Raw genomic sequence first — 25,447 nt, forward strand, 5'->3', positions numbered from 1 at the left:
AGGCAGTGATGGAGGAAGGCCACGCATCAAGGGAGAGGAGGAGGCTAATAGGGGCATTGGATCTCTGAAGACAAACTCTGTCTCCTTGTTAAATGTAACCCAGGGTCAGCCCAGGTCACAGTCAAGATAAGGGATGGAAAAGAGGGTGGAGGTAAAGGCAGGAAATGGAGGTAAGTCTTCTCTGGGTGTTTCTCGAGTCCTGGGAGCAGAGGAATGCTCAGCCAGGGGCAGGGGGGTCGGGCAGCCTGGCCTGCCCGGGAGGGACCTTCATCTCTGTCCCTCGGGAGAGTGGCCTCTGCACTCTGCTCTGCGAGGAGCAGCAGCTGAGACCTGCGCACGGTCTCTCCGGTTGTCAGTAGGAATTTCTGTAACCCACTCAGACCACAAGTGTGAGGTCAAAGGTGAATCTGTGCAGGCCCCAGTGCTTCAGATGAAAGCCCAAGTCAACCGCCAGCTTTGCCTCTTTCATTAATGGCCTCTCAATTAAAGCAATTTTCCGTCCTCGCGGAGCTGAGCAGCTGCTTGGGCTTCAGAAAGCGCAGCATCTTCTAAATGTCAGGGTGCTGAGTGAAGGGCAGGTCGTGCCAGGACCCAACACCCCCGCACAGTTCCCTGCTCACATGTGAGCGTGCGGACTGCCCGAGTCGGTCTTCTAATTAAACCTGGCACTATTACAAGGAAAAATGAGATTTGGGAGTTGGCAACGTGGCCCATAAACAGACTTTTATGTGAATAATTAAGCCGGAGCTAAGCATATGCTGGACCGTCTTTAATCAACTTGTGATTACAGTTACCAGTAAAAGCCCAAACGCCTCCAAAAGCCTCGGTGTTGTTTATGTGCTGCGGTTACTTTAACATATCTCCTTTGATATACTTGGCATATCTTTTGACCCATTTCTCCTGCTTTCATTTTCCTTCTCTTTTTCCTATTCCCACCCTTCAGGAGAATGAATTACGACATAGGCAACTTGTGAAAAGAACTGTACGCAGCCATGTGTGCACAAACATTTCACAAGTTAACACGCCTACACCCACACCCACCCACAAAGTCAGGAGTGTTTTATGTACCAGGCCGTCAGCTGCCTTTAAGGAACCACACTGCAATACAGCCCAGAGTGCTATGCTTGGGCCCAAAGCCACTGGATGGATCTGCTGCCGTCGCTCGCACATGACCCCGTGGGGCAAGCGCGGAGCCAGGTCAGGCTGGGGGGATACCTCAGAGTTCCCACTGGACTTGCCTTAGACTCTGGAGCTTGAGAAGAGGTGTTAATTCTTGGTTGATCCCAAAGCACTGAGCTTTGCTTAACCCTTTGTACCTGTGAAACCACAACTGCAGAAATCACACAAGGTTTTGCGGCAAAACCATTTCTGCTAGAGGTTTTCCAAACCAAAGCTGTTGAATTTTTCAGAGACACTGACGATCGGATTCTATATGTACGTCCAGAAAACAATGTTGGAAAGGGTTGCCTTGTATGTTTCCGAATTCTATCTCCTCTCTGGGCACAGAGTACGCACCAACTGCCATTTAAGCTTTAAAAGTCAAATGCCTTTCCTTGTGTTTTCCTAAACCATCAATGCAGGTTAAGAAAAAATGTAGGAAAATAAGAATACATGGTTACGATGTCAGAGATGAACTCTGCTTCTATTTAGCCCCTAAATGATAATTATATAGCCTCAGCTAGTGCCCTATATATTATACATAAAATATTTATAGTCTAATTGGTCTGGTAGTATTTTACATTTATTTATTTTTCTAATATTCTTTTATTCCCTAATTTCCCCAAATTTAAAGATTTTCTCTATGAAAGCCGAGTAACATCATACAATTGCTATACAAATTCCAGGACAACTACTAACTTAATATTTCCTAACTTATTGCGGAAAGTCTATTTTTCCCCTTGCTGGTAAAAAAAAAAAAAAAAAAAAAAAGCCAGAGTGAGATTGGTGGCTAACTTCACCCACCATGAAACAAACAAGTCATTTTAATGGTAAAATGAAAACAATTTGTGCTCTGTATCTGTGTTGTTGGCCCAGAAAAACGAACCCTGCTTACCTTGGACACAAAACATTCTGCTATGGCCACAGGATCATTTTCACAGTTTTCCAAATCTTGCAAAAGTCCACTAATAAACAAACAAACAAACAAACAAACAAAAAAGGAAATATTAGATTGTAGTTTTATGGTTGAGGGCATTTTATATACCTTAGGCCAGCGGTTCTCAACCTGTGGGTCACGCCTCCTTTGGGGGTTGAACAACCCTTTCACAGGGGTCGCCTAAGACCATCGGAAAACACATATATAATTACATATTGTTTTTGTGATTAATCACTATGCTTTAATTATGTTCAATTTGTAACAGTGAAAATACATCCTGCATATCAGATATTTACATTATGATTCATAAAGTAGCAAAATTACAGTTATGAAGTAGCAACGAAAATAATTTTATGGTTGGGGGTCACCACAACATGAGGAACTGTATTAAAGGGTCGAGGCATTAGGAAGGTTGAGAACCACTGCCTTAGGTGTTTAAACATTTATATGGCCTTTACAAGGCATCATTTAATTGGATAACTGAGGACCTATTGTCATTATATCCAAGGCTCAGATAAGGGGCTTTCCAAGGTCATGAAGGGACAGGAATTTAAACTTTGGTCTGATCTGTAACTCTCCCACTCAGAGATAAGCTCTGACCAACATTTACGTCTTCCAGGTGTTTCTCACTGTCGCCATGGGTGCTCACACACACTCATTCATTCATCAAACAGCGTTCAACGCACCAGGGACTGTGCAAGCACCACGAGCAAATACATTAGTGAGCAAACAGAGCCGGTCTCTGGCCCGGGTCTCCGGAGCTTGGAATCCATTGGAGGAGTCGGACATTCTATCACACTAACAAATATAAAATTTTAAACAAAGGTTGTGCTCTAGAGGAAAGATATACTAGGGCAGTGGTCGGCAAACTGCGGCCCCTTGAGTGTGGCTCTTCCACAAAATACCACGTGCAGGCGCGCATGTATAGTGCGAATGAAACTTCGTGGCCACACTGAAGGGGCCAAAGAACCGCATGTGGCTCGAGAGCCGCGGTTTGCCAACCACGGTGCTAGGGAAGAAAAGATCTTTTCTTAGATGTAAATCTATATTATTTTTAAAATAATTCCTTATTTGAAGTAACAGCATGATATTTCATTGGGTAAAAATAGCATAATTCATTTAACTAATTTCGCGTAGTTGGATAAAATTCTACAAATGGAATTGCTGGGTCAAAGGGCATTCTCAGTGTAAATGTTAACGCATTTCCTTGTTGCACTGCTGTATTAATGCATATTTTACTATACTGAGTGTTTAATTAGCTGTGCACTACATGTTCAATAACTTAAATAGCCTTGCGTTCTGTTTCCCACCTTCGATTGCCACTGTCTGACTCTAGAAGCATGTTCCGCTGTAGCCGTGTCTGCTGCATGTACCCATGTTTCTAAACATGCTGATGCCACATTTTCATTATTTTCGGTTTTGTGTGGTATTTACTTCTGAATTTCCTTAAACCCGCCCACCTCCCATCTTCTCAATGAGTTCTGTTATGAAATTTGATTAAAGTCAGAGCTTACATTTTTAGATATTATTACATTATAAATATTATTCTCATGAGCCTTGAAAGACAACATAATTACATTTCCTTTCTTATATAACCATGTTTCCCCTGGAGTTAAAATTCTTTCTCTCTCTCTCTCTCTCTCTCCTTTGTATCTAAGTACACACCACTAATTTATCCTTAAACTTTTCGCCAGAGTGTAACTCTCCTCTCACTGTGTGCAAACATCAGGTCATCTATTGGTGCATTCTTTTCTGGTGACCACCTCCTGGTCCCTCTGTCCTCCCGCTCCCATCTGAAAAGGCGGCCCTCTGAGTCTGCGGGTTCTCTCCCCAACACCATCCTGACGACGCCCTTCACCCAGCGCCTGTGCTGGAAACTTTGTTTCTCAGATACCATTTCAGATGTTTTTTCTTTTTTAAAGAAAGCTCTTCCTATGTGTCTGTTCTTAGTTAAGGAGGTAAAACCTTTGATCTCCAAGGATGATATTGTCGTTACTATTTTGGACTTTTTGTTCCTGCTCCTTGGTTACGGCCGAGCTCCTTTCTTTCTGATCACGTTTGCTTCTGTCACTCATGTTAGAGGCTCTCGCCAAATATCCGGGATCTTTATGTGTCCTTTTCTGTTTGAAGGTGAGACACCTCAGGGCTGACCGTAAACGTTGTGCAGAAGTACAGCGCTCGCTCCCAGGCAGCGGCTCTCAGCTACTGGTGTTAGAACTTTTTTACGCTCTGAAGAGATATTTACGTGGGTTCTATCTATTGATATGTTCTATGTTAAAAATTAAAACAACAATTTTTTAAAAAATCCATCAATTCACTTCATAATAAATATAATTATGTTAACATAAATTTCTGTGAAAAATAGATTTTATAAAACCAAAAAAAAAAATTAGTGAGAAGAGTAGCATTTTTTAAAATTTTTGCAAGTCTCTAATGTCTACCTTAACCCAGATAGAATCTCATCTCTGCTTCTGCATTCAATCTATTGCAATCTGCTATCTTGGTTGAAGTATTGAGGAAAGTCCTGACTCACACACATATGTCATTAGAAAAGGGAGGAATATTTTAATAGCCTTTCAGATAAGTGGGGATATCTCTCTTGGATATTAGTCATAGTTTCTTAGGGGTTTGTTGGAGTCTGAAATTATACCAATGTGCTAACTATACCATTACTTTGAAATCTATTGGTCTATCTTGCTCTTTGAAAGGGTCTTTTACCAAATGTATGATTTCAGGAGAGTCCCAATTTGAAAATTCTTTCCTAATATTGTCATAAAAACATTCCCTTTGTAAGATTATTTTTAGTTTGGAAAATATAGTTCTGATATTTATATCAATATCTTTTAGCATTTGAGATCTTACTCCCTAGCCTATGTCATCAGTTTGGCTCAAATAAATAAAAGATGGGTAGGAGTAAATTAAAGACAGTTGAAAGCTAATCATTGGGACCGAAACACTGGATGGAGATAAAAGGTTGAAGAAAAAGAATAGCCGAAGAAGCCATGCTTCTGGTCCAGTGTTCCCATTCCTGGAGGATGCCGTGCTTTGGATGTAGGTTTTGTGTCCAGTTTTTCAATATTAATTCTCTTTCTGGGCACAGAAGAATTTTGAGCAGAATTCATCATGTCACTTCTCATAGCTTAATAGAAATACTCCTTGACAACAGTTAACTCCTTGAGTTCTAAATGTTATGTTCATCAAGCTCTCCTTGCAGCTTTAATTTCATCTCCACAGTTGACTTGCTGGCAGGAGGAAGTGTCTTAGGGGACCCACCCAGACTCTAGGTAAAGCTCACAGGTGAATGAGTAACTGGTGCTAATTGCTTAAGAACCACAGATCTGGGAAGTTGCTCAGACACCTTCCAGTCCCAACCCCTAATTGTAAGGTGAGGAAACCATGGCTCCTTAAAAAGGAGGTGGCTTACCTTAGGCCACACAGCTAATAATTAATGGCCTCGGCTGGGGTTAGTGTCAGGGCTCTGAATGCCAGCTCTGCACTACATTATAAACACATTGACTGAAAGATTTGTTTCCTGATTGACTTGAGAAAGCTGAGGGCTGGACTCTGCATCATGGTGCCTTCAGCATGGTACCTGCCTACATGGGAGGCCTTGTTTGAGTCACTCGGCCAGCTCTCCTTTCCCACTCTTTTCTAAAATAGGATACACACACTAAAAATGGGAACAGTGAGGAGGACGAAATGGGAACTCGCTCATTCCCTTGTCATCAGGGCTCTCATCCTGATATAGTTGGCCCACCACCTTGCTTGCTCTCCATTCAACATAGTCATTACTGAAAGCCTCCTTTGTTGGGCACTGTTATAGGTACTGGGTTTAGAGAGTAAAGAACATAGACAAAGGCCCTGTCACATGGTGACTATGTTCTCATCAGGGGCGACAGAGTTAATAACTGAATAACTAAAAAACACAACATCAAACAGAAGACAACAATGTTGGCAAGGATGTGAGGAAGTGGAACCTGTGTGCACTGCTAGTGGGAATACAAAATGGTGTCGCTACTATGGAAAGCAGTATGGAGGTTCTTAAAAAATAAATAAAAAAATGGAGCTACCATATGATCCACCAATTCCACTTTGGGGCATTTATCCAAAAGAATTGAAATAAGGATATTGAAGAGACATAAGCACTCCCATGTTCATTGCAACTGTTAACACAAAGCCAAAGAAAATAATTAAAGAACAAGAATAAAGCTCAAAACAAACAAACAAAGACAAAGCCAAGATGTAGAAACAAGCTAAACGTCCCTGAATGGATAAAAAATCTAGAATGTGGAACATACATACAATGAAGTGTTATTTAGCCTTAAAAAAATAAGGAAACTCTGTAATATGCCCTAACATGAATGAAACTTGAGGACATATGCTACATGAATTAAGCCAGTCACAGAAAGACAAATACTGTCATGATTCCACTTATATGAGGAATCTAAAATAGCCACACTCCTAGAATGAGGTGGTAGAATGGTGGTTGCCAGGAGCTGGGGGTGTGGGAAATGGAGGAGTTGCTGGTCAATGGGCATATAGTTTCAGTTAAACAAGATGAATACATCTTAGAGATCTGCTGTACAACATTACACCCAAGTGAACAATAATGTATTGTACACTTACAAATTTGTTAACAGGGTACATCTCATGTCAAGTATTCTTCTTTTTTAAAAAATATATTTTTATTGATTTCAGAGAGGAAGGGAGAGGGAGAGAGAGATAGAAACATCAATGATGAGAGAGAATCATTGATCGGCTGCCTCCTGCACGCCCCCTACTGGGGATTGAGCTCGCAACCAGGGCATATGCCTTGACCAGGAATCAAACCCAGGACCCTTCAGTCTGCAGGCTGATGCTCAACCACTGAGCCAAACCAGTTAGGGCTCATGTCAAGTATTCTTACACAAAAAATCAAGTATTAAAAACCCATTTTGCTAAAAAACGAATTCCTAAATGAAACTACAGGAGAAATTCACATACCATAGCACCTTATCACGTAATAAGAAATGTGAAAATAATAATATGACATTGTACTATATGATGTGAAACATAAAGAGGGTGCCGTGATGGAGAGCACCGGAGGCTGGGTGAGGGAGGAAGGTGTTGGGGTAGTTGTGGAAGGTGATACTTGAGCATAGGGAGGGCTACAAGAGAAAGGCATTTAAGAAACGGGTTGTGAGTCCAGGACAGAAGGAACTTGGGGTGTTCTTAAGCGAAGTATAGAAAGGAAGCCCTGTGGCTGGAGTGTGATGAACAACAGGGAGTGTGGGAGATACAAAAAGAAGACTAACTATAACATAAATGTGCCACCTACTAAGGGCGCACAGATGGGGCCATGGGACGTGGTATAGCAGCCGCTGAAGACACTCCATAAAGACCAGAAGCAGGGCTGTCCCTCTCGAGTTACAGCCTGGCGGGGTGGGGACTAGGTTTCTCAGTGCACCAGTGCAACTAATGAGCAACTCCACGTGGATATTAGCAGGAAGGGGTGACTCACGGATTGTGTTTTGTTCTCAAAACTAAAATTAGAGTCATCCTACATTCAGGTTTGGGGTATTTTCCCTTTCCCCTGAGTAACTGTTCCATATATTTTCTCCTTTTTGAGTAGGGCTATAAAAAAGAAAATACAGCTCTAACTGGTTTGGCTCAGTGGATAGAGCATCGGCCTGCGGACTCAAGGGTCCCAGGTTCGATTCCAGTCAAGGGCATGTACCTTGGTTGCGGGCATATCCCCAGTGGGGAGTGTGCAGGAGGCAGCTGATTGGTGTTTCTCTCTCATCAATGTTTCTAACTATCTATCCCTCTCCCTTCCTCTCAGTAAAAAATCAATGAAACATATTAAAAAAGAAAATACGATTTTTTTTTACTTGAGTTCAAGTTCTTGGTTTGGATGGGAAATTAGAGAAAACACTGTTTTCTTTTGCAGAACGTATTACATACAAAATTTTCTCTGACCACTGATGTGAACTTGAAGTTGGGAACAGTATTTTGACCTTGAAGATTGGACTGCCTCACACTGAACGAGATTGGGGAACGTCGGCCCCCCCCCACCCCTGCTCTGCAATAGACTCAGCAGCCACCTCCTTTTCCCACCCACCTAAGTAGGTCATGGCATCACAGGGGCACATGTGGGAGCGGAACACCAGGTGAGATGAACGGTACTAAATGTGCCATTCATTTTACTGATACATTAGCACTGGCCTTGAAAAATTCACATGAAAGAAGCCTGTGGCTAAAAATATTTCGACCATTGAGCAGAAGTTAAAGACATGGTGGTGGCATGAAAACGCACTGAAAGAACAGAGAACTGCCTTCCCTTGCCTTATTGTGATATGTATCCCACGATTCATCTTCTAAATTACATTTCAAGGGAGAAAAAAAAGCATGGCCCCAATCCCTTTTTTGTTGTAAGATATATGAATATGGTATTTGCTCTGTGAAGCTTTCACTAGCTCCTCCAGATAAAATTAACTGCATGCTCCTCAGAGTTCCCCAAGCATTTTGTTCACTCCCTGATTATACGACTTACTGCCTCTGCTGTCCATGGTGTCATTAATCTCTATACCACTAGACTTAGCCCAGCGTTTTACACACAGTAGTGATTTCACGTAGGTATTGAAGACGAGTTGAAGGAAAAAGGATATTTTTACTCCATCTTTTGAAGAAGGAAGGGAGATCTGATGATTTTAATTTGCTAAAATATAAATTAAAAATCCAATATTCATTCACATATGGAGACATGGTTTCTATTTCCTCACTCTTTATTCTTTTTATATTTTATTTTTTTACTTTAGAGAGGAAGGGAGAAGGAGAGACATACAGGGAGAAGCACTGATGTGAGAGAGAAACATCAATTCGTTGCCTCTCAGATGCACCCCAACTGGGGATCAAATACGCAACCTGGGTATGTACCCTGACCGGGAATCAAACCCACAACTTTTTGGTGTAGTACAACACTCGAATCAACTGAGCCAGCCTTGTCAGGGCTCCTCATTCTTTATTCTTAAAGAAAGATTCAAGTTATAGTTTAGATAACTCTTTTCTATTCCAAGAGAGTGATGCTGTATACAGTAGTTGACATTTCTTCTTTAATTAGCAGCGAAAAATATAGTTTTTGGGATTTGGGGGGCAAGTTAAAATGGGGAAAGTGGTGTGTGTGTGTGTGTGTGTGTGTGTGTGTGTGTGTGTTTTGACTGTCCTAGTTTCCTGACCATTTGGAGATTTCTTCCAGACACAAAACCAGAAACTTAAATATCTAGGCTATCATAGAGTTTAGGAGAGAAAGCGAGATTTTGGCATAAAAAAGAAAACAAAAACGAAGTCTCAATTACATTCCAAAACATTTCATGTTGGAATACTTGTGAAATAAAATTTAAATCTAGCTATATACCAACACTGAACAATGACAGTACAAGGAAAGAATAATATGCTATTGTCACTTACGAACATGAATGAAAAAATCTTTAAAAAAATACAAACAAATCAAACTTATCAGTGTATAAATATATAAAACATCATCACCAGGTAGGTTTATTACAGTAATATATGTATGATTCAAATCAGAAAGCCTATTTATATAATTTACCACATTATGAATAGGAAAGACATATGCTAATTTTCTTAGAGGCATATTAAGCATTCTATAAAATCCAACATTCATTCACAATAATATCTTAGCAAAAGAGGAAGAAATGTTTATCTAAATCCCAGAGCAAACATCACACTTAATGGTAAAACATTCCTGCTAATGGTTAAAGCATTCCTGCTAATGTAAAAAAAAGATAAGGATGTCAACATCTAATCAACATTATGTGGTGGGACTTGGTCAAAGTAATAAGACAAGAAAAAAAATAAGGGGTAGAATTATAAAGGAAGACAAAAAAAGTTCTCATTTTCAGATACCACTGTCTGTACAGAAAAAAATAAAATCTATAAACCACAATTATAAGTAATGGGAAAGTTTAGAAAGTCAGTTGGATACATTATTAACATATAAAAATCAAAAGCATCACTAGAAGCCAATAAAAAAATAGAAATTTTAAAATAACATGTATGAAAATGATGGGTAAATTAGAAAACATTATTACAGAGCATTTTAAAAGGCTTGATTAAAGAGATTATGTTTATGGATGGGATGACTCAATATTGTAAAGATGTCAATTCTGCCCAAATTAATCTATAAATTAAAGCAATTTCAATAAAAATCCCAACAGAGTTCTTCATTGAACTTGACAGTGCAGAGTCCAGAAAAGCTAAGCCAATGCTGAAGAAGAGCAATGTGGGCTTAATAATTAGGACATTTGATATGGGTCAGGGATAATTAAATAGGCCAACGAAACAGAGTACAGAGCCCAGCCACAGACCCATGTGTACATGCAAACCTGACCTGGAAAGAATGCAGAACTACAAATCAGCATGGAGAGGGTGTATTTTCAACCCGTGGTGATGGGACCATTGGCTAGCCATTTGACAATAAGAATCTGGGCTTCCTAACATATACCATACTTCTATCGATTTTAGTTAGATTAAAGATATGTATAAAGAGCAAGATTTTAAGGCTCTACAGAAAAAATAAATTTATGAACTGAGAACAGAAGATAATTTTTTAAACACAACACAAAACCCACATGCTATAAAAAGTATATTTATTTAGTGTAGTCAAACTTATGAATTATACAACTTCTTTTCAAAGAAACCACAATGAAAGTTAAAAAAAACACAAGTCTTAACGAGGACATAATATGCAGCTCACAAGATCACCAGCCAGAATTCATCAACAACTCCTATACAACAACATGGAAAAGAAACATCCCGACAGACAGGTAAGCAATGGATGTGAGCCAATAAATAAGAAAAGATGTTGGGTCTTACTGTAATCAGCAAAAGGCAAAGTAATGTATTCCCCCAGTGGAATAGTACACAGCAGTTAGAATAAACAAAGTAGAGCTATAAATTTTAAAAACATTGAGTGAAAAAGATTTGTAAAAATTGACATAATTTTTGCTATGCTTGAAATGAGTGAAAGCATGTTACATAGTTTAAATAAATGCTTACACATATAGTCATGGCCACAAAATCATACTTGGGAATGAAACACCAAGTCTTGGATAGTAGTTACAGTTACAGTGACATATAAAGCCCGATTATACTGGCTTGCCAGAGCCAATTCTGCATATTTATTCCTAATTCCATGTTCAGTGATGTCTTGTTAGGAGCTTGAAATCTGCTGGGGTGGGAGTGTTTGCGCCATAGGAATTGGCAAACACTGTCAATCTCAGGTTCCCCTCCCTTGTCCTCAGTCTGGAGAACTGGTCTACCATCACTGTGCCATTCTCCCCAGAGTGAAATGCAGTGGGGAGGAGTACTCATGGTGCTTCAACATTATTTGTAATGTTGTTATGCTTTATAGAATTTCTAAAGCAAATATGGCATGAGGAAAAGCTTTGATAGAGCAGGGACGGTTCATGGGTGTTTATCATAGTATTTTATGCTTTTCTGTATTTTGGAAATATTTCCTGAAAAACAAAATCTAGTCAGTTGAAATGTTCAGGCCAGTATAAAACCATTTCCTTTTTGGCCTCTTTAATTTTACAGACTTAAAACTTGCTTAGTTGGTCAGAATAATATTATATGATGTTGAAAAACCTGGACCTGAACTAATAATAGAAACTTTAAAATTATTTCAAACCCCAATCATAGATTTGCTGGGCAGTTATATCTTTGAAATCAATTGATGTGGGGTGGTTTATAATAAAGGATTCATAAGAGGCATTCACATAAAAAGTCACATCCATACTCTTATTTAACCAAATCTAATAGCAAGGACATCTGAGCTCTAAATTTAGACTCCAGATTTAAGAGAAAGAAAAAAGAAGTGAATAGGAACATAATAGTATAGACAACTCAACTGTAAAAGCTGAACAAGAAGATATTCTTGAAAATAATAATAATGAAATAATAATAATCTATAATAATAAGGGTGTAATATGCTAATTAGACCAGACATCCTTCCAGACTCCTTCCGGACAAAGCCACAGTGGGTGGGGGGCTGTGTCAGAAGCAGCAGAGGCCCCCCCCTCCCCCCCACCCCCTGGCTGCTGTGGCTGCGGGCCGGGAGCCGTGGCAGCAGTGGGCGGGGGCTGGGGCCAAGCCCCTTGCACGAATTTTGTGCAGTGAGTCACTAATAATAATAACAACAAAAATACCACCAATAGAGTTTTGACAACTCAAAATAGGCTCTGCTGGGTTTCCAGCTCTACATCCTGGAGCAAAGGACTTTCTACTCAGTACCACTGATGCCTCGTCTACAGGTGGGTACCCAGTCTCTAAGATGTGCATCTGGTCTCCCTCAGAGAGCTAAGAGGATGAAATGTGGTAGTGCATGTGCAGGAAGCTGTGTAAATGTGATCAGCAGAAGGGACAGGCACGAACATGCTCACATAATTGTGGCCCTGCACAGATGCCTCGCATATCATCCGGGTACTCATTCACTCTGACTCGGGTTATTTCGGACACGTCTGACTTCCTCGCTGAGAGAAGGCCAAAGGGAAGAGAACAGGGAACCAATTCAGGACTAGAAAGGTCTTCTCAGTCTTCCAGCTGCTGCAGCCGGGGCTCCATGGCCAAGGCCCCATGTTGCCAACGCAGGCAGCCACTCCATCCTGATCTTTCTTTACATTAGGAGACGCATGAAGATTTGAACTGCAGGGAGTGGAAAACCCTTCCCGGATCACGCCACAATGGGTCTGGAGTCAGAGAGGCCCAGGGGAGGCATGTAAGGGGATCACACACACGAAGCTCTGTGGCCTCTGAAGTAAGCACTAGACAAAGTCACTGCCATCAGCTTACAGCCAAACCACAGGGAGGCTACGCCAGCGGCCTCCCAGCATCTAGGCCTCCTCCCTCCTCCCAGGTTCCAGTGCCATGGGTGGGTTCTGGAAGGCTCGAAGGGTTTTACCATGGGAGACTGCAACATGGGGGTTGGGGGTTGCTCTCACACCAACACATTCCATGAACATGTGGACTCTACATTCCCTAGTTCAGCTTTTTATTGTCCTTTCACTATTTTCTTATTACTGTGTTTATTTGATCTAGACAGTGTTTCTCAACCATGGTGCATATTGCAAACATCTGAGGACCTTTTAAAAATTCCTGATGCCCTGGCCCCACACCAGTCTAATTAACCAGAATTTCTGGGTGTAGGAGCTACCATATTTAAAAAAAAACAAAACAGGCTTCCAGGTGATTCCATCTAGTGAGTAGTCCAGGTTGAGAACCACTGTCTTGGAACATGCAAACTGGGTTTCGAAGTTTACTGAATCATACGACAGAGATGTGACAACACCGGTATTGTATTGTTGACATCCTAGGTTTTCAAATTTGAAGGATGAGTTGATGCAATTCAGTTGGCACGTCTCCCAGAGGCCAGGCTGCGCTAGGGGTTAGGGACTCACCGGTGGCCAAGGAGATGTGGATCCTGCCCTCAAAGAGCTCACATATACCAATTTCAACGTGAAAAGGGGGGATTTATCATTTGCACTGTGGCTGAGGCACACGATGACAGGACACTGTAGAACTTCACAGTGGGATTTACCATAGCACAGTTGATGTCATCCCTGGTTAATATGTTGGTGTTTCCTTTGTGCTGGCAGTGAGCTAGGCTCTTTAGGTGGATCAGCTCACTGAAGCTTCACAGTAACCATGAGGTAGATATTCTTATTATTTCATTCATTCATTCAGTCAGTCATTCAGTCAGTCATTCCACAAAAGTTCGGATGCCCATATGGGTCGGGCCCTGTTTTAGGCACTTGGGCAGTAAAAACAACAACACATGGATCCCTGCCCTCAGGCAGTATTCTTCAAGTGGGGTGGGGAAATAGAGAAACAAGAGACGTATCCTAAAAGTCAATCATATCGTATGTTCGAAATTGCTGAATTCTGGGAGAGAAAGAGCAGAGCAGGTAAGGTGTGTGTGTGGGCGCCCAGTAAGTGCTTTGAGATAGGAGGAGTTGAGCAAAGACTTGAACTGAGGACATTGTTTATTCTACTCCATTAAAGACTCACCAAAGGATATGCCCATGGCTCAGCTGAGAAGCAAACCCAGATACTCTGGAAACCGTCTGTGGTTAACCTGCCTACTACCTGGTCTTCCAAAAAGTATCACACTCCATTTTAATAACTGATGTTTGCCCAGCTCCTTCGGCTCCATCTGCCTTGTTTACTACAAACACGGTCTACCAGTAAGCCCAGTGCCCACTACATAGTAGGTACTTAATACATGTTTGAGTTAAATCAATCACTTTTAACTTTCATTATTACCGAATATGAATTAATATATAAATGACTTCAAGTACTTATTGTGTGTTTATGGTGTCCTGCCCACACCCCAGCCTGAAGAAATTTTCAGAAAATGCAATGGAGGTGGGACGCTGCAGATGAAGCCAGCATGGATTTTTGGGTGCTTGGTTCACATCATGGTGTGGAAGGAAGATGCCACTGCTGTGTCAGCGCAAACAGGTCTCTCGTCTGAGCCAGGGGGATGGAGCGGGACAGGATATTGAGTAAATGCAAGACAAGAATATTTCCAGGGGGAAGACTTCATGGCACGAGAGCTCACACTCTTTATGAAGTCAAATCAGCGGCCGGAGATATTTTCTTAGGCTGCATTCATTTGAGAGACATTTATAATGTCCCGGTGTGAGAACAATCTTTGGTGTACTGACTTACCTATTGAAGTGGTAGATATCCTGTATGTTTCCAAAAAGCGCTGATCTTTCTTCTGTCCCCAGAGGAAGTTTGGTTTGGTCCCTGATGCAGTCAAGGTAATCCTAGGAAATCAAGGAGAAGGAGGTCAAACATTGCTGTCCATCTGCAAGTCATCTTTCGTTTGCATGATGTACCTTTTACATCAGTTTTAGGTAATTATTAAACTAATGTGCTCATTAACTCTACTATGAAAATACAGAGTCTCTCTTTTATTGATTATGATAATACTTAACATATTCACAGAATGGGGATTTTGAGCAAAGAGAGTATCATCTATATTCATTATCTACTCCCACCTCCACATGCATTAGAGCTTCCCTGGATGGATAATATAATAACAAGTTACCAATAATATCAGAGTTTTGACATAAAACATCGTCTGCTGTTTCCTTGAAAGATATGATATCATGATATGTTCAAAGATACTCCAAAATTCACACAGTGAAAAGCCAGAAATACAGATCTTAAAATTTCTCATAACAAGAAAAATAATTTGTAACTATGTGAGGTTAACATATCATAGCACTATATATGTATATATTGTATACCTTAAACTAATTCTATGTTATATGTCAATTATATCTTTTGTGTGTGTGTGTGAATACCTTAATGAAACTGGAAAAAAGTGACAAAGTTGATTTAAACATAACCTTTAAATTAGAAAGAACTCAGTTGTTATAGAACTAAATTCTTCTCCAAATACCAATTTATAAACACACACACACACACACACACACACACACACACACACACATACACACACTTTTTTTTTTAAAGCACATGATTCAGGCTATCTAATAGGCTATGTTAATGACCCATGGAAAACTCTGAAATGAATTTATTTGTTTTAACATAGAAATAGCTGCAAACAGAGCTAACTGGGGCTCAGACCACAGTGGGTTAAATGTACGTGGCTGGGAAGCTATGTGAACTGCTGAGAGAGGGAAACTCCTTTCCGCCCCCTGCGCTAAGGAGTTCATAAGGGAGTGTTCCCTCTTCCCCTGGCAATGCTTGCAAAAGGAACCCAGTGGGAGGCAAGAAGACCATAAAGAAAAAAGTGAAAACAGCTGAAATAACGTAAAATAGAAAATAAATACAATCCCCTGCCCTGGGCTGAACGATGTACCATGGCCGTCCACCAAACGTTACAGGGGCTTCGGCAACATTTAGAGGAAGGAACCCTGTGAAAATCAGGCAGCTCCACAACCTCATTCCAAAGCCCACTTCCAACAAACCATGGCCCATCCCAGTCACAAACACAACAGGAGTGAGATGCAGCTAGCAAAAGGGGAAAGCGAAATTTAAGCACCATCAGATAATCGTTTCTTTTCTTTTAATAATCCAGCCATTCTCTCTTGCACTCTATGTTCGGCAGATAAAAACAGGCAGGTTTCACCATTAACTTTCTCAGTGGCACATTTCACAGGTGGCATCAAATAACTTTAAACATTCAAGTTTCTTAGCATTAAGGTCATTGTCATGCATGAACCCATGTTCATATTTTTTTTAGAAACAAGCTTTGTGGTAACATCTGTTCTTCTTAAGAGAGTGAATATCTCAATAAGAAATTAGACTCACAAGGTTTAAGTGCAGTTGTCATTAAAAACCCACAATACCAAGACCTAGTCTCCTTACTTTCATGAATGGAACAATTATAAGAGGCTTACGTATCCACACAGGATACAGAATTAGTATCAAATAAGAAATGCTGAAGGAAGTTAGAGCTGATGTAATAGCATTTTGAACACGTGAAAACTAAACTACATTCCCTCAAAGAACAGAAAACCCTTCCAAAAGCATGTATTCACTGATATTTTCATAAAATTATATATGGAACATGGTCCCAAAGGATGGGCTAACATTGAACTTGTACTGAATGGTTATATCCGATAGCTGCTTAATACTTTGATCAACATTTAAAATATATATATTTTTACTGATTTCAGAGAGGAAGGGAGAGGGAGAGAGAGATAGAAACATCAATGATGCGAGAGAATCATCAATTGGCTGCCTCCTGCACGTTCCACACTGGGGATTGAGCCTGCAACTCAGGCATGTGCCCTGACTGGGAATTGAACCTTGACCTTCTGCTTTATAGGTTGACCCTCAATGGGTTTGGTCAATATTTTAAAAGGACAAATTGTTCACAAAATTAAGAAGGTAGAACCATAGGATATGGATGGGTACGAAATTTAAAAAGTAAAACAGGAGACTATGAGTGGGCATGATCAGCACCAAAAGTCAAGACAAAGGGAGGGACAAAGGTGACGGGCACATGCCAACTCCACCTGGCTGGCTGCATTGGGGTTTAATGAGAAAACGAACAATCCTTTTCCTCACTTCAAGTGCGAAGCTTGCTTATTTGCTGAAACCTGAAGCCACATTCTTCATGTGAGGGAAAGATGGAGTTAAGGGGCTTGAAGAATTTCATCTGGGGAGAGAGAGACAAAGAACCATGGCCCACTTCCAACAAATGATGGCCCATCGCCAACTGAAAGCATTTCAAAACTCCGGAGTCTGTGGTAGAGAAACTAGATTGTAAAAGCTGCTTGTTTTCTGAAATGGTTGAGAAAATAGATCGTTAGGAGTCCAAATTTTTGCAGGCCGCTCTAGAAAACAGATCAAAGTCCTGTGGCCACAACTTGTTCCCCCTGCTGATCATAGTTAAATCCTTTAAATATGATACTTCAAACTTAAACCAGTTCCTGAAAACTACTGTAGCATGCACTGCATTAGCAGCTGTAATCATCTGAGGCCAAAATGAGAGGTTTGCAGCTCAGTGATAATAACGGCTCATTCTGTGCTCAAATGACAGAGCAAGGACACCAAAAAATGTATTAGAGCCTGTCAGGCCGATTATTAATTTTATTGGCTTGATGTTGGCACCCGTTGCTACCTTATTGTGAACAATAAAGGATCAATTTAAAACTTTTGCATTGAAAACAATTATTCTCCAAGAGGATCAAGAATTTACTCTACTCTGGGGACACACACACACACACACACACACACACACACACTTTTCACCATTTGGATAATTTTGTTACAAAGTTTTAAATTTAGCCTAAAGTATTTCTTTCTCCATCAGTATATGCCTTTAAGATCTCCACCATTATAATATTTACACATGAGTGTCCTCTCCTCATTAACTCTTCCATTCCTTGTAATGTTTATTATTGAAAATATGTGATGATCTAATTTGGTGCTATTCGAGGTGTGGATGAACAGGAGCCAGTTAAACTGCTGGTTACTGATGTGCAGCAAGGTGAGTGCAGAAATCGAGAGGAAGCCTGTAGAAACTTTTATAGCATTTTGACAGAATGAGATATGTCGAGTCTAATGATAAGTTGGGACTTGTATTGTTAGCGTCTGATTTCTTCTATTTTAGTTTTCTACTAATTCTTGTTATTATTGTATTTTTCAAAAGTGTCAGTGTGTGGCTGATTGTAAACCTGCCCCCCCCCCCCCCCCCCCCCCACACACACACACGTTCCTCAAGATAGATAGGAAGAGAAGCCCTGGTCTGGGGAACCATCCAGCAGAGATGCTGTAGAAACTGGGGAAGAATTCAAATTCAAAAAGTTTCCGTTCATAAATCCTGCTCAAATTTCAAAATTCTACCTACTGATTAAAAAAGTTAAAAAAAAAAATTTATTTCAGAGAGAGAGGGAGAGGGAGAGAAAGATAGAAACATCAAGCAAGCCCCCTACTGGGGATCGAGCCCACAATCCGGGCATGTGCCCTGACTGGGAATCGAACCATGACCCGCTGGTTCATGAGTTGATGCTCAACCGCAGAGCCACACCAGCAGGGCCTACCTACTGATGTTGTGGCTTATGCTTTTCTATCTCCTTCCTGTTGTTAGCATTTCCAAATCCCAAGCCTTCTGCTGTAACTCCTCTTCAAGACTTTTGCCTTTATTTTGGAGGAAGCTCCTTCTGTTTCTCTAACTGCTCCACCTTTTCCAGAAATGAGTCATGTCTTTATTTGGAAACCTGCCTTCCAAATGCCCTGTTACACTGGGCGCCATGGATACCACAGTAACTGACACTTGTACAACGATTTACAGTTTAAAAGCACATTTACATTCATTCGTACAAGAATCCTCCTTCCCCCTTTTTTTCTGAGGACACAGGAATGCACGCCAAGCTCTGTTTGACAAGCTAGGAATTTAAAAATGAATAAAACATGATCCCTTCCCCAAGGAGCTCCCTGTGTAGCTGGAAGACAAGTGTAAACAAATAAGGACCATGCAGTGTTCGGGCCACACCACTGGTAGGTACACAAGCGTGTTCCAGGGCAGGAGAGGCGGATGGAGGAGGGGCCGGGGGGGCTAGGCCTTTATGGTTGACCAGGACTCTGAAAAGAGAAAGGAGTAGGAAGGAGATGACTACATCCAAGAAGATAGAAAAGCGTGAACAGAAGCGCAGGGTAAGGAATGCGGGTGCAGACAGGCCACTAAAAGGGGCTGAGAAGAGCTAGAGGGGGCAGGGCACGTGCCTGCGCACACAGACCCGAGGCGGGGCTGTAATGGGAGGCCCGGCTGGAGTGAGGACAGGACTGATCACGAAGAATCTTCCACGCTCTGTGTGGGTGGTGCAACCGCTGAAGGATGTGAGAAGGCCAAAGACCACCCCAGCATCGCAAAGAAAGTAGGACAGAAGCTATAAAACTCTGGTGGGGGGGCGAGGAGAGGGGCAGTTAGGCCAGCGCAGCGGCAGGTGTGCTCAGGCTGAGTCCTCAGGCAGTTCCATGGAGAGGAGGGGCATTGGCCTGGTGGGGACAATGGGGCAAAGGCAGTCAGTCCAGGGTCAGGGCCGGGGTTTAAGTGACTGAGGGACAGGGTGGGCTTTCAGAAGAAGGGCGTCAGGGCTCCCCTCTCTCCTCTCACTTCCCACTTGAAGGATGAGGGCTGCTGTTCCCTGGCTCCCAGCAGATGTTTTCTCATCCACCGCGACAGGCAGTGAAGGAAAATGTGGTGAGACCAATCCCTGTCTCCTCTCCCACGTGGCTGCTCCCTCTGGGAGAAGGACCCACAGCTTTCTCCTCCCTTCTGATTTCCTTCCCAGGTGGCTGGTGAGGCAAAGCAGGAACACGGCGCTACTTTGCAGCTGGGGCTGCAGAGGCCTTGGCAAGGCAGTTCCAGGCCTTTGTGGCGAGCTGGTACCCTCTGTGCCTGTCCTCCTCACACCCAGATACAGTACTTGGACACCTCTGGGGATTTGTGGTGAAAAGGAGACAGGGCATATCTTTTGGGCTCGCTCATCTAGATAGTAGACGGCTCGAGCTCCCCCATCTTGTTCTTGTTAGGGCCAGAGCTCTGCGGAGAAATGCGGGCCTTAGTTTCCAGCCATTGTCCTCTGCACAGGTACCATCCTGACAGGTACAAGTGGGTCAGAATCCCAGGCCACTGCCCACATCCCCATGTCTGCACTTTTTCTTCCCACTCCTGAGTGAACTGAAGAGGACCGATGGTGGTTTGGGGTGAAGGCAGTGCATCGGTTTTGGACACAAGAAGACTGTGGCCACGGTAGGGCATCTCCCTAGGAAGGGTTTGTTGGGCATAGGATCTGGGAAGGAAAACTGGGCAGTTTGCTCAGAGAGCTGTGTGGGCAGCTGGAAGGGTCCAGCTGTGCAGCTTTGGGCTCCGTCTTGTGCAGCATTGAGAGATGTTGGGACCAAAACACCTTCCCAGACCCTAGGATGTAGGATCATGGCAAGTGTGTGGCCATGAGGAAGCAGCTTTAGAGTATCTCAGGGCTAGTGAACTGCAGCCTCGGTGGGGTAGGGATCAGCAGGTCACAGCACCTCCAGGGAGTCTCCCGGGGCAGTGAGAACACCAAAAAGCCCTTGAGAAGAGAATTAGCCAAGCAAACTCAGAGCTGCAGGGCGTGGGAAGCACAGAGATCTGTGGCTCACCCTGTGCGGGGATTGCACTCCTAAGTGGAGAGGTGGTGAGGGGCCCTATAGGGTTCCAAGGATCCTGGAGCACAGAGCCAGGCATGCACTTCCCACCTCTTCCAGAAAGTCTCAGGGAAACTGAAGGGGGAATGGAATTCCAGTCCAGTGACTAGAGAGAGGTGCAGACTGATTGGGAAGTGGGGTAATAAAGGAGTCTAAATTTTGAGATGTTGGGCTCTAAAGGGAAGAGAGTGGTGGGGCAGTAACTGGGAGAGATGTAGGACCAAGGAGGTTCGGTCAATTGAAGCATCCATCTGTCCACCTATCCATTCATGAATATATTTATCCATGCATGCATCCATCCATCCATGAATCCATCCATCCATCCATCCATCCATCCATCCATCCATCCATGAATCCATCCATGAATCCATCCATCCATCCATGAATCCATCTATTCATGAATCCATCCATCCATCCATCCATCCATCCATCCATCCACCCACCCACCCATGAATCCATCCATCCATGAATCCATCCATCCACCCATGAATCCATCCATCCATCCATCCATCCATCCATCCATCCATCCATCCATGAATCCATCCATCCATCCATCCATCCATCCATCCATCCATCCATGCATGAATGGACAGGCTGGTTGGTGTAGGGAGGAGAAGGTGGAGGGAGGAAGCTTGGCATGACAAGAGGGAAATAACTAGCAATGATGACACTGAAGAAGACAGAAGGTGACCATCAGAGCTGAGGTGAAGGGACAAGAGCAGTCGAGACAGAGAGACAAGCCCCTCTCCTGGGAAGTCTGAGCAGGGAGCACGTCTATTCGCATGGGGCAGAGACTGGTCACATGACACTGGTCAGTTTCACTTTATGCAGGAGAAAACCTAATCCTAACAAGTCAGAGTATTTGACTGCCTCAGATGTTCTTCTCCAGAGGTGACTGGTTAATGCATGATTCTGGGTTATATTCTAGGGCATACTTATATCTTTAAAAAATATATATATTTTATTGATTTTTTTACAGAGAGGAAGGGAGAGTGATAGAGAGTTAGAAACATCCATGAGAGAGAAACATGGATCAGCTGCCTCCTGCACACACCCTACTGGGGATGTGCCCGCAACCAAGGTACATGCCCTTGACCGGAATCGAACCTGGGACTCTTCAGTCCACAGGATGACCCTCTAGCCACTGAGCCAAACTGGTCAGGGCCATACTTCTATCTTTCAAAAGTGAGATTTTAGGCTTGACTCACAGCTTTGTTTTTTCCCCCCATTCAATGTATATGAATACATATAATGCTTAAATGTAAATATAGTAATTGTTCTTTCTCATTCCTTATAATGGCTGCATTGTATATAATGTACTTAATAAAGATTTTGGCAGGCACATCCTATGTGTGAGTTCTGTGTGAAAGGGGCAGTCAGAAATGATTAAGACATGATCCCTGTTCCTCCAGGTGCTCACATAGAGGAAGGGAGAAAGATATGTAAAAGAAGTCAGTGTAACAATGTGTTAGAATTATTTACAGTTGGGAGAGTATAGAAGAATACATTTTCAAATGGAAGAAACCTTTATCTTTCTTCCAAATAAGCCACTAAACAGGGTTTATAGTAAAGTTTCCTGCTGCAGCCTGCAGATAAGGTATCAGAAGCTTAATCTCCAAGTTAATCTCTCTTCTTTCTTTCTCCACATCCATAGGGGAGGAAGGTGGGTGAAAGCTAGGGGTCTCTGGCCACGCCCTCGGATGGAAACAAAAGCTCTGAGTGTGGGAACAATGTTTTCCCCGAGTTAATATAACGGTAGCTCCCACACCACAGAGCACTGGACTGAAAATACAATATGTCCTCAACAGGACAAAATCTCTCTGCCAGCATTGTTGAGGGTAGGGAGACAGGAGGAGGAAGAGGAGAATAACTGGGGTGGGGAGGAGAGGGGAAGAGGCGGAGGAAGCAAAAGAGAGTGGAGGGAGGGGTGGAGAGGGAAGAGGAGGAAAATGAGAGAAGAGGAAGAGGAAAGATCAAGTAAGAGAGAGAAAGAAAGACAAGCACACATTTGAGAGAGAGAATGGGGAGGGGGAGGGAGAGAGGGAGAGAGAGAGAGGGAGAGAGAGAGAGAGGGAGGGAGAGGGAGAGAGAGAGGATCTAAATAAAGTTAAAAGCAGCCTCTGTTGCTGCTACATCAGTTCTCATTCAGCTTTCCTAATGGTGGCAGAGAGGCTGATCTTAGTGGGCGATACGTGGAAGTCAGTGCCGACGGCTCTGACATGTAGTAAGAGAATAAAAACTGGGAGGTTTCGGCCTCATTTACCGTCTACCATCCTTTCAATACAGAAAACGTCGAAGAAAATGTCCGGAATGGCCTTCTCCTTAGGCTGTGACAAGTGATACGTGTGCCTGTACAGTCACCTCATTGTTTCCCATCGCCCCCTGGGAGAAGGGGGCCGGGTTCCTCTCAGGGAGGGACTGGACAGCTAGGCCCAGAAGGGGAGGATCAGGCCGTTCTTCCAGAAAAAGACACTTGGGGATGGGAGGGGGAACTGGAATTCTGTTAAAAACAGCAATGTGAGTAGAAAGAGCAATAATCATCTTTGCTTGAAGATAGTTGGGAATATCTGATGTCCCTCAAAGACTTCAGGCAGAAACTGTCTGTGAACTGGCAGTCTACATACCCTAACGGCACAAGCAAGGTATTAAGGAACGGGATTAGCACTGCTTTGTTAAAGTTCCTAACACAACTGGAGGCCCACTTTTTCCTACACTTCTGACCACCATTACAGAAACCAATTGTTTTTATTTACCTCCTTTTGGTATCAGGAGGAATCATTTGATGCATGTAAATTTTAAAAAAATCTGCAAATGTGTTACAATAATTACAAAGAAGTTCCGTACAAAGATAACACTAATCTCTTTTGTTGTCCTTGGTTATAACAACGAGAAAATTTCTTAAGAGTCCCTTCTGTAATAACATAGCATAAAAATTTTCGATTGCTTTGTTAAGTATTTAAAACTCGTGCTTATAGCTTTCAAATTACATGGATAACGTTTTCATATGCAAAAGAGAGGTGGGCACACACCCGCACAGGGGTCCCAGTGCCTATGGAAATACCTTTTTTCTTGCATCTTTAATCCTGTCATCATTTCTAGCACCAGATAATCTCTGAGCTTACTAAGTGCACAAAAATGTAAAGTATGTTTAAACCTTCAAAATGGGCAACCAGAGGGTTTGCCAGAACCTTCCAGAATAAAGCCTACAGCAGGCTCCCGGTGGGCCCTAGGAGACAGAGAGCGGAGGAAGTTTACCAGCCACCTCTTTGAGAATGAGCCTTCCTGATGTCCCATGTCTCACCAACTCTCTTTTTATGTTTTCCTCCTTCACGGGGTAACTGTACTTAGTGTGACTTTTTCACTCTTACTCTCCAGGTCCCAGGGCAGGTAAGGAAGCAGCCAGACACCATGAGGGCTCTAACCCTGGAGGAGAAAAGGGGAAGCCTGACTCAGGGTGAAGGGGCATGATGTCCTGGCAAAGCTTTAAGTACCTGAAAATGAGAACCTGACTCATCTCAATTATAATCATGCTGCTGCTGGTGTAATTCGAAACATGGTAATTAAGAAAAATTAAATAAAGCCCAAAGGGTTTTGTATATGGGAAAGAAAATAAAAAATCAGTAAAATAAATGTATATTATTAGATCATCTGAAGTTTAATTCCTCTTCTCTGCTACTTATTCTTACCATCACCATTATTATTATTATTATTTATTGGTAGGTACTGAGCTCCCTGCTTTATATGCATTATCTCACTTAATCTTCACAGCAACTCTCTAGGTGGGTCCCATTACTGATCCCATTTACTGGAAGCTTAGGAAGGTTCCATACCCCCCCCCCCCCCCCCCCCCCCCCCCCCCCCCCGCACGGTCATCCAGAGAATGAGGGACTTGGTTGTATTCACACCAGGACCAACTGCCTATGGCCTGGGGTCCAAAACCCTGCTCTACTGCTCCCAAGGTTTAGTCCTTGAAACAGTAGGAGCCGTTTGCTGCTGACCTCGTCTGGAACTAGGTGTGTTTTTTAGCAGGTGTAGGGTAGGCGCCCACCAAAGATGACAGCTCTCACTGACCAGCACCTCCCGTGGGCCAGGATCTCCACTGACCGTGTGAATTAGTGTCTGTCCGTCCACGTGCTGAACCCGCTCCTTCCTGTTTTCATCAACCATCGGCCAGCCCGCCAGCCAGCGGTCAACCACCTGCCCTTTCACTCCCCGCGCTGCCTCAGGCCTTCCCGTCCCAGGTTTCCTTCCGGCCTCCCCTCCAGTGCTCTCTGCTCCCTCAGTTGTCGCCCAGGAGGGTCAGCATCGGCTCTTTGTTTGCATGACTGTCTCCATGTAGCTCCCTCATAGGGCCCCCCTTACCAAACCAGGCGCTGGGAACCAGTGCCGATGGATTCTTCCCCTCTCCTGGCACTGGGATACTAGTAAGTACCTACAAAAATGTACAAGACGCAGCGCCTGGAAAGCAGGACAGGTGGGAGCCACAGGATGAGGAGTCGCTATAAAGTGGAGATCAGTCGGAAATGAGGAGAGACGGCAGCTCTGCACACGTGGGTTTTGTCAGAGGCCAGGGCCGAGCTGCTGGGATGGAAAGGATGAAGGCCCTGCTGAGGAATGCTC

At 42.9% G+C, this 25,447-nt stretch overlaps 1 protein-coding gene across 1 annotated transcript in view; it reads right to left on the bottom strand.

Moving 5' to 3' along the window:
- Nucleotides 1-25,447, bottom strand: part of PLEKHG1 (pleckstrin homology and RhoGEF domain containing G1) — a 183,924-nt gene that overhangs the window by 33,386 nt on the left and 125,091 nt on the right. Inside the window, exons 4-5 of the mRNA XM_070417470.1 lie at nt 14,825-14,925; nt 2,054-2,123 (exon numbers count right to left, since the gene is read on the bottom strand). Of these exons, the coding sequence (XP_070273571.1) occupies nt 2,054-2,123; nt 14,825-14,925 (171 nt within the window). The remainder of the gene's footprint in view (nt 1-2,053; nt 2,124-14,824; nt 14,926-25,447) is intronic.

This window comes from Myotis yumanensis, unplaced genomic scaffold (genome assembly GCF_028538775.1).
Source record: "Myotis yumanensis isolate MYYU_CA2020_CCGP unplaced genomic scaffold, mMyoYum1.0.hap1 SCAF_6, whole genome shotgun sequence".
Taxonomy (NCBI): Eukaryota; Metazoa; Chordata; class Mammalia; order Chiroptera; family Vespertilionidae; genus Myotis; species Myotis yumanensis.